Here is a 16638-nt window from a genome sequence, read left to right as displayed (position 1 = left end):
CCAGCTAAGCAGTGTCGCGACAGGATCCTTTGTCGACAAGACATAACTCAGTGGAATTGTGGGAAGTATCGCAAGCTGCAGATGGGAGCTGCACAATGAACCGCTGCGATGAGTATGCAGGCGGTGGTGAAGGATCTAGATAACGCCGGTATTCCGCCATGCAATACAATACCATCGCCCTTTGTGACTGTGCTAGTATCAAGAAAAACCCATCGTACGCCAGAAAGATCGCCAGTACTAATACATACAAGAATATACACAAGGTACCAACGTCCACATCAGACGCAATCGATGTTGTGCATCCGGGGACGGTAGAGGGGAAAGTCCCATCAAACACGACTTCGCAAACGTTACAAGAGAAACAACGTTCTTAAGCCGTGTTGTGACCACAAAAGCCAGGTCACTGTAAACCGGCCTTGTTGGTCTTGACAGTATGCGGAATAGGTTGCAAAATTCCCTTGTTGTCGGCAGTACCGAGAGCAGTGCCCTTGGACCACCCCATCTTCATCATCAGAGCATGACCCTTGTTTTCCGGGCCCAACTCTGGTGCGTTTGCGCCAACGGTCTCACCGTCCTTGTAACCCAGCAGAGGACGGGAACGTGCACCTCCCTGTTTGTGTTTGACAGTAGAGAACTTCCCGGGACGGCCGCCACCGCCCTGCGAATAGAGAGGACCTTTGAGGCGCTTCTGGAAGCCCTTCTTTGCAATCGCAATATCAAACTCGTCATCAGTATATATGCGCGTGCGATTGGTCTTGGAGAGAATAGTAAATCTGTCGTTACCATCGCCACGGGAACGGGAGTTCAAATTGAAGAATGAAGCGGCTTGGTGGACGGTGGCGCGGCGATAGGCCTCCATGGGCGGTAGAGACAGTGTCTGCATGTCACCCACCAAGAACTCACGAAGCTCTTCGACAATGTCCTCCATGTCAATACCACCCTGGTACTTGACCTTGAGATTGGGACCTTTACCCTTACGACCTAGTAAGCCTTGTTGACGCAGCTCCTCACGCTCCGCCTTCTTAAGGCGCTTCTTTTCTCTATCATTTGCCCACGCGCTCTGTAGCTGTTCGTTGAGATCGGAGTCATCCAATTCTGGCGGTGGCTGGCCACGTCGGCCCTTCTTCTTAGGCTTTAAGGATGGGCGCTCAGTGTCCATGATGTCAAAACCGCCATATGGATCCATCTCAAGGGCTGCAACCATAGCAGAGGCCGAGGGGAAAGTAGGTTCCTTGTTACCTCGTCCACGTCCCTTCTTTTTGCTAGGTCTGCTGTAAGCGCCATACGAGTAGTCGTTGGCAGGGCCTGAGTCGTCGAAGAAATCGTCGCCAGCATACAACATTACCTCGTCGCCACCGAGGCCAAGTTCTTCTTGCTTCTGCAAGATCTTCGCAATAGTCTCATCGTCGAGTTCCTCTTCGTCTTCTTCGTCTTCGTCGTCGTCGTCATCGTCGTCGTCATCTTCATTCTCGGAGTCACTACTGGAAAGCATCTGCTGTTCACGTTCGTAGACCTCTGCCTCGAAAGCTTTGATCAACCGCTTCTCGTCGGCAGTCTTGAGATGTGTGTAAGACAGCCAACGGGCATCGTCCGTGACAGAGTTTTCGTACACGCAGAGATATTGATGGCCACTCTTGCGGGTGCGCTTTGATAGAATCCGAACGACTTTGTCCATCACATCTGATGAGGTGCTCATGTCTTCGAAATCCTGCAACATGTCTGAATCCCAGTTGTCGCTGCCCTCTCCATCGTTGCCACCGTCTTGACTTCCAGACACCGATTCCCAATCGTTGTGGCTGCCTGCGTCCAGATCCATTTCACGACGAGCGAAGCCAGATGTAGCCAGCAGGTCTTCGGTGAGACCGAACTCTTCCATGTTCTGCATGTAGTCGTCAATAGCTGCGTCACGGGGGTTCACCTCGCCGTGCAGATAGTCATTCATGTCGGGACGGTCAGCATCAGGCAACCATCCAACATTGGGCTTGCTTCGGTGTTGCCATTCGGTAGTTTTGCCTTCCCACGCAGGCCTACCTCCTCTTCGCCTCGCGAATTGGTCTTGATCAACGTCGTCAGCATCTGAGCCCACTTCTGCTTCTAGCCGAGAAGCAGCATTGCCTCGAATACTGAGCTCAACCGATACTGGGGCGTCGCCTGTCACAATCACTGATGCACGATCGACGGCTGAGGCAGTTGTGAACTCAGGCGTCTCAACAGGTGGTGTTTCTACTGCAGGAGTAGACTGTAATGGTCGTGATGGTGTGCCTTCGAAGGGTTGTGGCGTGGCGGTAGGCGTGGCTTTGGGTGCCTGTTCTGTAGATGAGGTGGCGACGGGAGCAGCAGATGACTGGTTTCCACGACCTCTGAACAGCACCTCATCAGCGCTCGATGATGAAGCCTCGGAGAGCGCAGGCGAGGGGCTGCGGATCGCCATGTGTGCCATTGCTGTTGTGTTGTCGGGTGTGGAAGAGGGCGAGGACGGTGTATTTGACTCGGCGCCAGAATCAGACGAGACCTGGGCAGTATCTGTTTCAGGCGTGTCCAGTTTCTTCAGCGTGCCTTCGAGGTGACCGGCACTTATGAATTCGATGGGCATGTGTCGCAATTTCTTGCCAGCCTCAAACGCAGCGGTGCGGTGACTGGACATCCATTTTGCTTCGTCCTTGAGGGAGAACTTGGACGCGGCTGCTGTAGGAACGGTCAACACGACCCAATCATTGGGGACTGGAAAGGAGCGCAAACGTACTCTCTTCATGGACTGGCCATGACTGGTATGAGTGGCGTTTGGAAGGCGCGCGCTGCGGTGTGCTCTTAGCTGAGCCGCCTTTGGCCTTGCTCTTGCCCTTTTTGCCGCGCGACATGACGATGGCGGTGCGACGAGAGTTTGCGGTGAAAAGGAAAGGAAAGTGCGGTGGAAGCTTTTGGAGATGATGCGCTCTTCGATGTCTCGTCGCGAGTGGCGCGGGGCTAGTAATGATGCGCAGGGTTAGCTCAGCGGAGCTTATGACGATGGGGCCGCTGGTTATCGCGCTGTAGGGAGCTCAGCTTGCCGAGAGAACAGTAACAAGTCCCCAGGCGGATAATCCATCACAGAATGAGTAAATCTGATGCGCTTGAATGAAGCATGGTATACTTGGTCGTGGTACATGCTCTCGCCAACGCATTCCAGAAGCGTGATTGATGTTAAGTGACACCCGTGGGCAGCCAGGTGATAGCCACCGTGGACCCCTCCCCCGCGGGAACCTTGGGTCGTAGAGCCGCATATGACCTCTGCGGCTCGCTGCACCAACTGAGCGAGTTCAACATCGTGCTCCTATTCTATCTCTCTTCCAACACCTTTGTGTCGTGAGCATGTGTGAATAGTCGTGGCAAGTACGAACGCATGTAGCCAGCTCTAGGCAACCTCATCTCGGACCTCCGCATCACCTCCGCATCCATCGTCGCCCTGGCCACACCACCTATAGTTGCAGCCATCATGCATGACTTCGAGCGCGTTACCCGCAACGTCGTCCGCACCTTCTACGACCCTCCGCCTACGAACGACTCCAACGAACCCATATGGCTGCTGGGCCAACGTTACGACCCCCGTCCTCCGCCATCCAAGCCTACGCCTACTGACTCCCCATCCGCCGGGACACCCACGCCCCAGTCCGAGCGCAACGAAGATGAAAGCTGGATAAGGACCAGCATCGAAGAGACAGAGCGCAGAGAAGCTCCAAATGGCGAGGATCCGGCACAATACGGCAACTGGCCCTCTGCCTTCCTCGACGACTTCGAGTCGCGCATATGGATGACCTACCGCTCTGGCTTCACGGCCATCCAGAAGAGCCAGGATCCAAAGGCAACAAGCGCCATGAGTTTTCGCGTGCGCATGCAGAACCTCGCCTCACCTGGCTTCACATCGGACACGGGCTTTGGGTGCATGATCAGGAGTGGGCAGTGCATCCTCGCCAACGCGCTGCAGATACTACGTCTCGGGCGGGACTGGAGATACCAAGAGAAGCCTGATGCAAAGGAGCATCAAGAGATACTCTCCATGTTTGCCGACGATCCGAAAGCGCCCTTTTCTATCCATCGCTTCGTCGAGCATGGCGCTGCTGTATGCGGAAAGTACCCTGGCGAGTGGTTTGGTCCCTCGGCAGCAGCACGTTGCATACAAGATCTAGTGCACAAGAATAAGGAAGCTGGGCTGAGAGTGTACGTGTCAGGCGATGGCGCTGATGTGTATGAGGACAAGCTGAAGGAGATCGCCATGGAGGATGACGGTGAATGGCAGCCTACACTAATCCTAGTCGGCACGAGGTTGGGCATCGACAAGATTACACCAGTATACTGGGAAGCACTGAAGGCGAGCCTGCAGATGAAGCAGAGTATTGGTATTGCAGGGTAAGGCGCAACGAGCATCTCGCATGCTTCATTAGTAGTTACACTGACTGTTCTAGTGGCCGACCATCAGCGTCACACTACTTTGTAGCCACGCAGGCGAACAACTTCTTCTACCTCGACCCCCACAGCACACGCCCACTCCTACCCTACCGCCCTCCTCCATCGTCCACCGAGAGCGAGGCAGGAGCGTCATCTTCCACACTAGAAGCCTCAGCAACGTCCACCTCGTCATCCACGACCATTGTTCCTTTATCAAACGCATCATATTCCGCAGAAGAACTCGCAACCTGCCACACACGCCGCATCCGCCGTCTTCAGATCCGCGAGATGGACCCCTCCATGCTCCTTGCATTCCTCATAACATCGCAGGAAGACTACGATAACTGGAAAGAAGGCGTCCGCAGCGTGCAAGGTAAGAGCGTGGTTCACGTGCAAGACAAAGAGCCAGCGCCGCGAGGACAGGAAAGAGAGGGTGCTATTGACGAAGTTGAAAGCTGGGATGAGGATGGCTTACAGTAGACTGTAGTCTTCTTGCTTGCTCTCCCTCTCTTGGTGGCGTTCTCTCTTGGGTCTCGCAATGATATCATACGGGTACATGCATGTCTGGAGTTTCGGCATTGTTGATATGGATTCCTTGGGTTTGGCACATGTATATCCGTAAATGCCGCGTTTCCATGTGCAATCCACGTTCTCTGGTAGTTATTTGCTCATGATGACAGTCCCAAAAATTGCCATGCGAAGTCTGTGTCTATCATCATAACTGTGAAACCGGCCGGTTGACGCAAAATGGAGTTCTACGTCAAGTGAACCAAAGTCGTGCAGCACGCGATTGCTCCGGATGCGCCATTGCGAAAGGCGCGCTTTTGACGCGTATCTCCGAATACGGTACACGCGACCTCGAGCGCGTCGATATCGCGCTTCGACTCGAATTCCGCGCGTTTTCCCATGTGCGTATTGTAGACAGGTGGCTACCAAGTTCGACCGTTCCTTTCGTGAAAAGAGTAACTGGATATTAGCGGGTCAATCAGTGTAGAAATAGAACAGGAAATGATTGGAGAAATTGGAGTCATGTGTGAAGTTCGAAAGAATTGATTCGTTCCCGTCTGCTGTGGTATAATGTACAGACCCTGATGGACCTCGTAGTCGAATACGACTAGATGATTCGATGACAGACAAACCGACCCATGATCACATTAGCAAAGGACCCGTGAACACCGCACCCCATAACCACTTGTCGGAATAGACAAGAAAGACCCAAAGAAAACATCCAGCGAAAAGAAAGCACTCTATTTGGTGGAAGAAGAGTACTTGGTAACAGCCTTGGTACCCTCAGAGACGGCGTGCTTGGCAAGCTCACCAGGCAGGATCAGACGGACTCTGTGAATGAAGTCAGTATATGCGATGGATTGTAAAGGAAGTGTGGAGAACGTACGATGTCTGGATCTCGCGCGATGAGATGGTGGACTTCTTGTTGTAGGCAGCGAGCTTGGAGGCCTCAGTGGCAACACGCTCGAAGATGTCGTTGACGAAAGAGTTAAGAATGCTCATGGCGCGGTTGGAGATACCGGTGTCGGGGTGGACCTGCTTGAGGACTGCAAAGACGCGTTAGCAAATTTTGCTCAATGGAAACCGATGAAGCAGATTGCTTCAAAGACTGGATGTCGCGCTCAATGACGCGCAGATGGCAAACTTACCCTTGTAGATGTAGGAGGAGTAGGTCTCCTTCCTGGTCTTGGTGCGCTTCTTCTTGTCGCCAGAGGGCGCGGCGGTCTTCTTGCCAGCCTCCTTCTTCTCAGCGGGAGCCTTGCCGGCCGGGGCCTTGCCGCCGGTGGTGGGAGTCTTCTGGGCCTTGGGGGGCATTTTGAGTGATTTGGTGGAGTTGGGTAAAAAGGGTGGATTTGAGTTAAAAGCAGAAGCTTTGAGTGAGATGGAGTTGGCTGAGTGTCGTGGTGGAAGTTTGCGATGGATGAAGGGAAAGGTCGTCGACGGCGGGGGACGCGCTACTTATGGGGAGCGCGCTCTCATGTTGTGATCCAGCAGGCGGCTGGGAGGCCCGTGCGGCAGCTCTTGCCAGTTTAGTAGCTAAGCGAGGCCCGCGAGTGATCTTGCGCTGACTTGCGGCAGGCGCTAGACGGCGTCGCTGCCTTTTCGCGCGCTAGCGTGGGCAGGTTGATCTCGCGCACTCACAACAGTCCAGCGCCGTCCTTATAAGACCGCCCCGCCCCCCAACAGCAGCAAGCAATCCATCGTCTCGACACTCCACGCCCACAACCAGCTCAACCCGCTCGCGCAACTCATCTCTCTCACCACTCCCACTTTCTCAAATAACCCACCCCAACCAAACTCCTTCAAAATGACTGGCGGCAAATCCGGAGGCAAGGCCAGCGGCTCCAAGTCCAGCGCTCAATCGTAAGTGTTTCCATCTCCTGCATCGCGTCTTGAGCTTGAGTTTGCCTTGCGCATTCTTTTGCTTCAATTCGCATCTTTTTGACGCGTCTTTTGCTTGATTGACGCGTCTTTTCGCATTGCATCTCCAACATTGCATCATAGCTAACTCGTCCTTAGCCGTTCATCCAAGGCCGGTCTCGCTTTCCCCGTCGGTCGTGTCCACCGTCTTCTCCGCAAGGGCAACTACGCTCAGCGTGTCGGTGCCGGTGCCCCCGTCTACCTCGCTGCCGTCCTCGAGTACCTCGCTGCTGAGATTCTCGAGTTGGCCGGTAACGCTGCCCGCGACAACAAGAAGACCCGTATCATTCCCCGTCATCTCCAGCTCGCCATCAGGAACGACGAGGAGTTGAACAAGCTTCTCGGACACGTCACCATCGCCCAGGGTGGTGTCCTCCCCAACATTCACCAGAGTACGTTGCATCATGGTCTAATCGCATCGCATCAGTTGCTAACATATTTTCAGACCTTCTGCCCAAGAAGACAGCCAAGCCTGGCAAGGGTCCTTCGCAGGAGCTCTAAACGCGTCCTGCATTTGAGTTTCTTCTTCACGGCGTGGTTACTTCATGGGTCTTTTTCATCTGCAATGATAATGGGAGTCGGTCTGGGTTTGGGTTCTCGGCTTTTTACGGGATTTATACCAGAGCTGTATATTAGCTGGTTGTATTGACGACCGCGAGCTCATGAGCTGAATCGAGCATATCACTTCAATATTTGTCTTTTGCCGTGACTTTGCCTTGGTTTGCATTTAGTTTTGTACTGTGTCTGCGAGTTGGCGCTTGCAGATTGAGCGGTGGAGGTACATCGGGAAGCTATCAGCCTCACACCAGCCATTCCTCATACCGGTAGATCCACGCGGCACGCGATCTCGAGGCGGTCAACTGGTGCGACAACGTTGCATTCGGCAAGTCTGCGATTGCGCAACTTTGACAATGTACTCTGCATAGAAGTGCCGTGTAGAAATCATGCAGTTGTGATTCTTGCAACTCGGAACATACGTGAAAGCAGATGATAATAATCCACATGTGCACGGTATCCAGCGTCGAACTTGGACGTAAATGTCTCGAATCATACTACCTGGACGATTGCCGCTCCAGAAACGGCACAGCGGGGTACCCCAGATCCTCCACATAATGTCTTTGACTTGGTCCATAATACGCTATCAACTTATAATGCTTACCTGTGTAGAAGACTTTGTATTTTTATCCGAGCCCATGAAGTTACATATTAGTATGCTTGGATACTATCGTACTGCCAACGTCAACCAGTAGGTACGTGCATCTCAGTCAAGAACATGACTTTCTATGTATGGTCACCTCGTAAGACGGATCTAGTATCTGATATCTCACTTCATGTATGATAGCTTACAAACAAGAAGCATATGCGTTAGAGCGTGCTGTCGGGTGTCTTCTTGTGATTATGTAGCCACCTGCGCTGTTATCTCAAGGGTGAAAACCCACATACTACTTGAACTACACCTTTTTCCAAATGATACTACGTGTCCTTCTCGCGATGGATGCTTTTTGCTTGTGTTTTATATTCGCATGGCTTCTTCGTTGGTTGCTCATATTTCACAAAATGTCAACGTAGTCATTGATGAATTTGGTATTTAACACCGAACAACAACTCATTCAAAAAAATTGTCACAACCCACCACCATGCTCAATTCACTCGAGACTTTGTAGAGCGACCAATAACATATCCATAGTCTCTCCAGATGTCTTTTTAGAATTAAATTCCATGGTGGTGGTGGGGTTTTCATATGACGTCATACGAGAGACGCGACCACCAGACGCGACCACACACTACTGACACGCCGGAGGTGTATATACGTGTATATCTGGTTACATGCGCATGATACGAATAAAACAGGCATGCTGAGGGATTTGGCACAAAGTCTACAACGACACTTGTGGAAATTTACGCGTCAATTCCTGCCTATCCACGCAAAGGCGCGACATTGAAACCTGGACACATTGATGCATAAGGCAAGAGAGGAAACGCTCAGCATGCAATTAACCACCTATTCATATATACCCGGTTTTCCATGCGACACATGTACACGTTATGAATCAATCAATGCATGTACAAATGTCTCATTGATCCATCCGACCACATCTCCCCTACCCTACTACTAGTTCCCGCGCTTTCGCCCGATAACCCATCCACCAAAATATGCAAAAATAGAAGACTGCAGTACCGAAGCCTACAAGAGCATCTTCCTGGGGTCCTCAATGTACTCCTTGACCTTGACCAGGAAAGTGACAGCTTCCCTTCCGTCAAGCAGTCGGTGGTCGTATGTGAGCGCAAGGTACATCATCGGCCTAATCTCGACCTTTCCGTTGATAGCGACAGGCTTCTCCTTGATGGCGTGCAGACCAAGCACAGCGGTCTGGGGAAGGTTGATAATGGGAGTGCCCATCAGACTGCCAAAGACACCGCCGTTGGAGATGGTGAAGGTACCACCAGCCATGTCCTCAATCGTGAGCTTGTTGTCGCGCGCCTTCTTGCCAAGGTCGGCGATGGCCTTCTCGATGCCGACCATGTCCATGCTCTCGGCGTTCCTGACAACGGGGGTGACGAGTCCCTTCTCAGTGGCGACGGCAACGGAGATGTCGACGTAGTCGCGGTAGACAATGGTGTCACCACCATCGGGGCCCTCGATGGAAGCGTTGACGGCAGGTACGTCGCGTGCGGCGAGGATGCAGGCGCGTGAGAAGGCGGACATGAAACCGAGCTTGACGCCCTTGTTCTTAAGGATCTCGTCCTTGTAGAGCTTGCGGAACTCCATGATGGAGGACATGTCAACCTCGTTGAAGGTGGTCAGCGAGGCGGCGGTGTTTTGCGACTGCTTCAAGCGCTCGGCGATACGAAGGCGCATGCGATTCATCTTGACCTACGAGCTGTTAGTACAAATATCTCCATGGGCATGGGGTACATACGCGGCGCTCCTCACGGCTGCCAGGTGTGGCCGGCTTAGTCTCCTCTGCCTTGGAGTCCTTCTTGGGTGGTGCAGGCTTGGATTCTTGCTTGGGCGGTTGGGGCTTGGATTCCTGCTTGGGAGGCTCAGGTTTTGACTCCTCCTTTGGCGCTTTAGATTGCTCCTCCTTTGGCTGAGACTGCTCTTGCTGGCCTTCGGGTTGCGACGAAGTCTCCTGGTCCTTAGATGCGGGTTCCTTTGGCTGCTCGCTGGCCTCCTTCTTTCCGCCCTCTGGGGCACCACCAGCCTCAAGCTTTACGATTTCCTGTCCAACGGTGACGGTGTCCTCCTCGTTGACGAGGAACTCCTTGATGGTACCAGCCTCGGGCGCGTTGACAGCAACGTCGATCTTGTCGGTCTCAATGGTAGCGATCTCTTCATCCTGCTCAACGTAGTCGCCGACCTCTGCATATTGTGAGCTGGTGATGTGTCCATTTGAATAAGGCAGACGCACGTTTTGACCACTGCTTCAGGGTTCCCTCTGTGATCGACTCGGCCATCTCAGGCACCTTGACGATGGTGTCGGCATAGCTTCTTGTCTGGTCGAGGGACCATAGGCGTTGTGACGACAGCTGGCCAGGCCGCCTGTAAACAGTCAGTGGTGGGCATATTGATGCACAGAGTGTTTGATATTACCTTGAGGCTTGACCGAGGAGACCAGACGAGTTCGCTTTGGAGATGGCGGAATAGCTGCGCGCGGCAGGAATGGCTCGTGGGCTTGCGCGCAAAGCTCGCACAGAGCGCATGGCCGCCGGTAGACGGCGTAGACACTGCTGGCCGGACATGATGGGCAGCCAAGCGAAGAGTGGGAAAAAGGAAATAGGAATGCGTGCGAGAGCGATGGGCGGCTTCGAGCGAGCGAAGTTTTGAATATGAGTCCTCCTGAGGCAATTGTACGGTACTGAAGCAGGTGCAGGCACAGGGCACCGGTTCTGACGTCTCGGAAGCCACCCTCCGTCACAGGCACAAGTGCCAAGCCCGCGACCTCACGCTGCCCTCACCAAGCCATCTGCGACAACAGCGAGGCATTGCGGCCACGAACCACGTTTCTCCCTTCCGCCACATCCTGCACTGGAAGGGCCATCGCCGTCATGAGCTCCAAGATACACGTCCTGTACGCCAAATCCCCGCCCGCCTCGCCTTTTACGCGCAGAAACTGACGCAGCCGCAGACGCCTCTACAGGCGGTCCCTCAAGCTCGCCCTCGACTGGAGCGTCCACCGGTACCTCTGGCGCGGACAGGCCCTGTACATCCGCGAACTGTTCGAGGCCAAGCGAAATGTCACTGAGCCGCGACAGATGAGGGTGCGTCTCCCTGTTGCACCACCGCCATCCAATTTACAACTCGACACACATCGTGGCTACATAGGGGACTCTGCTGACGAGTCGCATAGGAACTGATCAAGGAGACGGAGAACCTGCTCGAGAAGTGGAAGCACCCAGACCCTTACCGCCCACCTACGGCTCCTGGAGGTTCGTTGCTCATGCCCGGATACATTTCCGCATCGGCCGCGGATATGACTGTACTGACGGGTGTTGTAGGATCAAAGTACGAGCGCAACCTGCCGTGCCCAATCATCGATCGTGAGTTCATCATCCATCATTTTCACTCCATCTGCTGACGACCCCCAGCTCCACCGAAGATGATCTTGTAATCGGGGATAGGAGAACAGGGCTGTGTCCACTTGTAAATATCACAACGGTAGTGCGACTAAGCAGTAAATCGCAACAACAAGAAAGCCAAAACTTACGTTTCTTTCCTTCAACGAGACTACCGACCTCAAAGACCTTGACGTCTCTATCCCTGTTCTGTACTTTCTTCTCCTTTGTGACTATCACCCACCTTTTCAAGTCCAGGTCATTATCGGTGTTTGCCAACGTCTGTCCGTTAGCCTCGTCAATGTCGCAAAAGTCAAATACGCATCCGTTGATACAACAGCACCACCTAAAGCAGCAATTCCAGTGCAGGTAGTCTTGGATCTGAGGATGACATTGTGGTACTTATCATATTTGTTTCTCATCAAGAAGTAGGAATAAAATCTTCCCTAGGTACTTTATCAGGTCTGAAACTTCCTCACTCTGCGTACAGTGCTAAGATATCCCATGTCATCTACGAGGTCCGCCTTTTCAACCCAAACGGGCATATTATCGACAGTAGTTGCTGGTTTGACCCCTCTTTCCTGTGCGTATGCGTCCTCCAAGAATGCCCATTCCGGCACGTCGCAGCATCCACCGACAATGATGGTCCTCTCGGGCGACAGATTGTACAACAGAGGCTCATGAGTCTTTGGTACCAACACTTCTACTATCTTCTTCTCAGGGTTGAAGCCCCTGATCATCGCTGTACAAACCATTCTCGTCGTTCGAGGATCTAGTGGTTCTACCATGCCAGTACGTTCAGACTCTGGAAGATATGGAATCCCAAATTTTTGTGTCTTGGGAAGCGAGCCGTTAGAAGTAGGAACGGCAGATGATGTGGATTGAATGATTTGCACGATGGAGCCATTCAATGCATGCAGCAATGAGGATGGCTCGACTGGCTCAGAGTACATTGCGAAAGCAACTACATCCTGTTCTCGCTCTAGGGTTTCTTCGTAGCAAAACTCCCAGGGTACCAGCTGTGAAAGAGGATCTGGCGTCCAATTGAGAAGTTGGGGCTGGCCCTGGCTCGTACTGCTTGATCTGAGATGGAAGTAGGATTGCATCTGCATAGCGCTTAATTCATTGTCCGACCTTATAGGGATCGACTGGGGCTGTTGCGCAGTAATCTCATAGAGTGTGCCGTGGTATTGCGATGTTGATGTTTGAAGTAAGTGCAACCTTGCCGCTGTTTCAGTGTCGATGGCTCGTGTATCGCTGAGGTGTATGACATTATGCGGTTTGATCCTCACTATCAGCTTGTTTAGTAAGTCGAAATGTGAGGAGTAGAGAAAGCTGGGTATGTCGACAACTAATGGTAGAGACGAATCTCGAGAAGAAAGATTCCTGTATGCCAAGAAAAGATCCTCAAAACAGGATTGGTAATAGTCCGCATAATTGGCAAAATTCGTAGGGACTGGATGTGCGCGAACGACCTCGTTCCTGCTCGCTTCTCTCTGTTCTGGTACAACAGAGGGGTGTGTGTAACTCGGACCCAAATTCAAATCTCTCACCACAACGAGAGAGACTTGACCTCCAGGGACGTACTCTTGTTTTTGCGGGTCAAGATCCATCCAACATACAGCTGGCACAGATGCAGCGGTCTTGCCTAGTCCTGTGAGAGAGCGATTCACGAGCCGCCTGGCAAAAGTCGATTTGCCCGAGCTAGGTAACCCAGTCACAACGGTGGTAGAAGGATTGCTAGCGCAGTCCTCAATTGCGCGAAGCCAGTCTTCAGGTGTCACTTCAGGACGTAAGGGTCGGGAAAGCGTATCTGCATCTGAGTTGGTCACCTAGCAGAAAAGTCAGTTTTCTTGTATAGTCTCAACGAGTCATCGTGTTCTCATAGAACACGGTAATGGCCAAGGTGAGCTGTAAACGAGAAGCGATGCACTTACAACACGGAACGATCGATCATTGGAGTCATCCCAGATTCCGTCAAACACTGGACTAATATGCGCCAAAGATGCAGGTGTCTTGCAAGTCTTGAAACTTATGTGATTTGTACCATCTAGTCCGCGGATTTTGGACATAGGGTGCGTGGCTGGTACACACACTCGATGAGCTTGGTTTTTTTGGCCATCACGATTGACTGTCCCAATATTCGCACCATTGATGTTGACGGCACCTCTCAGAACCAACAAGTCAAAACAGCCGATCAACGTGATAGTCGCGTGCTTGTTCAGATTGACGGTGAGTTCAGTATCGGTGTCTGATAGGATGTTTTGTGGTTCGTTGCGCCAGTTGCAAAGTTTGAGATTGCGCTGAACAGGCACGGGTTGTTCCTCTTCATCTGAGTCTTCCTGTTCCGGGTTTCCATCTTTGAGCAATGGACTTGCTGGTACAGGAATCTGCTCAAGCGTGACTTTGGGTGTATTCACGACTTTAGCTGCGGCTTCGGTTCGCAGTCGAGCTGCCGCAATCGCAGTGAGCGGCTTTTCGCTGACGACTCCAGCTGCAGTCGCGTCTTCTCCTCTCTTCCGTTTTCCTGACATACTGACTTTGGATGTTGATGCTGGTGTTCTGCATCTGTCCAGTATCTCATCGACCAAGCCAGTGATTTTTGGCGCGCTAGCTTTTGATTAGGACTAGTGGCGATGCGGCTCTTCTCCGCCCGAGCGCGCCAGACCGCGGCGCAAAAAAGTTACGAACTTCGACTTTCTGGTCGCAAAGAGCATGGCTCCACACACACCATGAAGGACACACACAAAACCAAGGTGCCGCTGCCGGGCTCCAAGCAGAAGTCAAAACCTCAGAACACCCCATCGAAAGCGCAATTAAGCCAAGAATTTGTCGACAGTGACAATGATTCTCCCAATGAGAGCACCGCGCAGCCCAAGAAGGTCGAGAAGCCGAAAGCCACCATCGGTATCCATGTGAATGGCGTTCCCAAAACCAAGTCCAAACCTAGCAAGAAAGATGCGCCTGCCTCCAAATCCACATCCAAGTCGAAGGTTTCACCCAAGAAACCAGCATCCAAGCATATCGCAACAGAAGAGGACGTCGCAGATTTGTCGAGCTCAGAGATAAGCGACGACGACGCGCCGACCAGGGATATACAGACGAAGCTTCCGGGTAACGAGAAGAGCAAGGATGCTTCGAGCGACAGCGACAGCGATAGCGACAGCACAAGCAGCTCAGACACCTCCAGTGACGACTCAGACACTGACAACGCGCCGCAACCAACACGCAAACCAGCTCAAACACGTCCATCACTTCCAGTGCAATCGCAATCACATGCAGTCGACTTTCGACCGACGCAGGCCTACGTACCCCCGAAAGGATTCAATCCAGTGACATTGAATGACAAGACCATTTCCAAGTCGACAGGACTGTTTGATAACCTAGAAGGGAAGCAGGTATGGCACATTACTGCTCCAGCAGGTGTCTCCTTGAAGGATCTGAGCGAGATTGCCATGGACAAAGCTATGAAAGGAGATGCGATATTAAGTCACAAGGGCACCGACTATGGATTTTCTCAGACAGAAAAGAGCGAAGATGGCACTCGGGAGGTTTTATTGCCTCGCAAGAACGGCATGGAGCCTGGTACGTTCACCAAATACTGCTTATACTGACTGTACTGACCTGGCTAGTCTCTACGCGGATATCACAGACGTTGCGCTTGCGATCGGTCGTGCGACTTCCTCACCTCAGCACAAAACAAGCAGACCAGAACACGGGTTCAGAAGCGGCCGCTTCGATAACGCGATCGACTATCCGTGCACCACGACCACAGGTTACAGGACTGAAGATGCGCTTCCTTCCCACTGGCTTTAGTGGCAATGACGCCGGGATTATTGGTGATCCAGATGACGAGACTGAAGCGCCACGGGAGACTGCGGGACTTGGGATGCCGAATGGACTCAATCTACCCTCGAAGAAGCCAAAGAGGAAACATGCTGATGTCAATGGTGTCGATACGCCTGAAGTGCCATCAAAGAAGACCAAGAAGCACCGGGATCCAGAGGAGACCAAGAGAAAAGAGGAAAAGAAAGCGAAGAAGGATAAAAAGCGGGCGAAGGAAGCGGCAATGGCTTGAGAAATGCTGCATGACTACTTGAACTAGCATGACATCTACGCACACAGAATCTTCATACCAGAAAGCGCATGCGGCCAGAGACCAATATCTGTGCTGCTCCGCTGGACCGGTTCAGATACTTCACATCACATACGTACACATGTATCGGAACGTTATCAGCAACAACGCCGACACGTTAAAAGGCCATAAGCGTTTAGCAGGAGTTAATACGAGCATTGGTTTATGGAGGCATAGTACTTGCTAAGACCATCCAGTAGCATCAGGCCATGCCACAATCAAGATGTACATTTATCACCTTTCCCTCTGTATTCGCAGTTTGGACTATGTAGATGGTCTGTGTGTTTACGATCAACTGCGCACATGGAAGCACTTAATCATCAACATAGGCACTACAGACAAATGAGGAAACCGCGCAGTATAAACACGAAGGTACCTAGTATCACATCAAACACACATCTGGGTACGGCATGCCCACATAGTCCGGCAGCCGATCCGGTTGGTCTAGGAACGGACCGGCAGAATGGTAGGGCAACATGCCGGATTCATACTAGCGCAAACAACGCGCGCTCTGTTGTCACTCACAGGCGAGTGCAGGGAATCACCGCACTTGTCGTCAACTTTCACTCCACCGCAGCCTCGGCAGTTGCACTATGCTGGTGAGCAGGCCTCGAAAATACTCCATACCACGCGACTTCCCCCCTCATTGTGCGCGCACCGGCCCCCATGGCGACAGACACCGCTCCTGCTTCGAGTGCTGAGGCCTCGCAAACAGACGAACTCGACTCCACACCCTCCACCCCCACGCTGGCACACACACACGAAAACTACATGGCGCACGATATCTCAGAGGCCGACGATGTCAGGGCTTTTGACCAGCCCGACGCTGACCTGCCGCCCTTACCAACCGAGGAAGACGACAGCATCATACATCATGTTATCGAGGAGAAAGACGCGCATAATGACGAGAGTGTCTTTGAGGATCGCGAGATGAAGCGCCAATTGATGGACATCGAATCGAGCTTTATCCCAGAGGCGCCTATCCAGGTCGAAGCACCTCAAGGACAGTCCGGCGTAGACGATACCTACTTATTCGGGGGCTCACCAGGAAATTCTCAACAATCAGCTCGACCTCTGCGTGACGACGCAGATATGCA

General features: G+C 52.5%; 9 protein-coding genes across 9 annotated transcripts; 4 read left to right on the top strand and 5 right to left on the bottom strand.

The window, feature by feature from the left end:
* Positions 1-400: 400 nt before the first annotated feature.
* CC77DRAFT_927436 (hypothetical protein) lies at positions 401-2858 on the bottom strand (the record flags this gene model as incomplete). Its single annotated transcript, XM_018533990.1, has 2 exons — positions 401-2682; positions 2744-2858. 2 exons carry the CDS (start codon positions 2856-2858, stop codon positions 401-403), a joined length of 2397 nt encoding a protein of 798 aa, XP_018389888.1.
* Positions 2859-2948: 90 nt separating this feature from the next.
* On the bottom strand, positions 2949-3366 carry CC77DRAFT_523941 (hypothetical protein). The gene has a single exon (XM_018532017.1). The coding sequence runs from the start codon at positions 3258-3260 to the stop codon at positions 3039-3041; it is 222 nt and encodes a 73-aa protein (XP_018389887.1). The 5' UTR covers positions 3261-3366; the 3' UTR covers positions 2949-3038.
* On the top strand, positions 3229-5140 carry CC77DRAFT_1016844 (peptidase family C54 protein). Its single transcript, XM_018524291.1, has 2 exons — positions 3229-4383; positions 4440-5140. Exons 1-2 carry the CDS (start codon positions 3473-3475, stop codon positions 4900-4902), a joined length of 1374 nt encoding a protein of 457 aa, XP_018389886.1. The 5' UTR covers positions 3229-3472; the 3' UTR covers positions 4903-5140.
* Positions 5141-5479: 339 nt separating this feature from the next.
* CC77DRAFT_1016843 (histone-fold-containing protein) lies at positions 5480-6482 on the bottom strand. The gene is made up of 3 exons (XM_018524290.1): positions 6078-6482; positions 5816-5975; positions 5480-5760 (listed from the first exon to the last, which is right to left on the bottom strand). The coding sequence occupies exons 1-3, from the start codon at positions 6241-6243 to the stop codon at positions 5670-5672; spliced, it is 417 nt and encodes a 138-aa protein (XP_018389885.1). The 5' UTR covers positions 6244-6482; the 3' UTR covers positions 5480-5669.
* Positions 6483-6632: 150 nt separating this feature from the next.
* Positions 6633-7816, top strand: CC77DRAFT_1016842 (histone H2A). Its single transcript, XM_018524289.1, has 3 exons — positions 6633-6792; positions 6949-7241; positions 7295-7816. Exons 1-3 carry the CDS (start codon positions 6737-6739, stop codon positions 7348-7350), a joined length of 405 nt encoding a protein of 134 aa, XP_018389884.1. The 5' UTR covers positions 6633-6736; the 3' UTR covers positions 7351-7816.
* Positions 7817-8747: 931 nt separating this feature from the next.
* Positions 8748-10632, bottom strand: CC77DRAFT_1016841 (dihydrolipoamide succinyltransferase). Its single transcript, XM_018524288.1, has 4 exons — positions 10445-10632; positions 10263-10393; positions 9771-10213; positions 8748-9724 (listed from the first exon to the last, which is right to left on the bottom strand). Exons 1-4 carry the CDS (start codon positions 10591-10593, stop codon positions 9035-9037), a joined length of 1413 nt encoding a protein of 470 aa, XP_018389883.1. The 5' UTR covers positions 10594-10632; the 3' UTR covers positions 8748-9034.
* A 351-nt stretch (positions 10633-10983) lies between these two features.
* On the top strand, positions 10984-11429 carry CC77DRAFT_927665 (hypothetical protein; the record flags this gene model as incomplete). The annotated part of the gene is made up of 3 exons (XM_018534004.1): positions 10984-11112; positions 11202-11280; positions 11350-11429. Coding segments are annotated over 3 exons (288 nt in total), but the record flags the coding sequence as incomplete, so codon positions are not given.
* A 374-nt stretch (positions 11430-11803) lies between these two features.
* CC77DRAFT_1016840 (hypothetical protein) lies at positions 11804-13958 on the bottom strand. The gene is made up of 2 exons (XM_018524287.1): positions 13344-13958; positions 11804-13238 (listed from the first exon to the last, which is right to left on the bottom strand). The coding sequence occupies exons 1-2, from the start codon at positions 13938-13940 to the stop codon at positions 11865-11867; spliced, it is 1971 nt and encodes a 656-aa protein (XP_018389881.1). The 5' UTR covers positions 13941-13958; the 3' UTR covers positions 11804-11864.
* A 180-nt stretch (positions 13959-14138) lies between these two features.
* CC77DRAFT_1028312 (hypothetical protein) lies at positions 14139-15484 on the top strand (the record flags this gene model as incomplete). The annotated part of the gene is made up of 2 exons (XM_018526436.1): positions 14139-14991; positions 15039-15484. The coding sequence occupies 2 exons, from the start codon at positions 14139-14141 to the stop codon at positions 15482-15484; spliced, it is 1299 nt and encodes a 432-aa protein (XP_018389880.1).
* Positions 15485-16638: the final 1154 nt, after the last annotated feature.

The sequence above is a fragment of the Alternaria alternata genome, assembly GCF_001642055.1.
Source record: "Alternaria alternata strain SRC1lrK2f unplaced genomic scaffold CC77scaffold_3, whole genome shotgun sequence".
Taxonomy (NCBI): domain Eukaryota; kingdom Fungi; phylum Ascomycota; class Dothideomycetes; order Pleosporales; family Pleosporaceae; genus Alternaria; species Alternaria alternata.
This window is presented reverse-complemented; position numbering and strand designations above follow the sequence as displayed.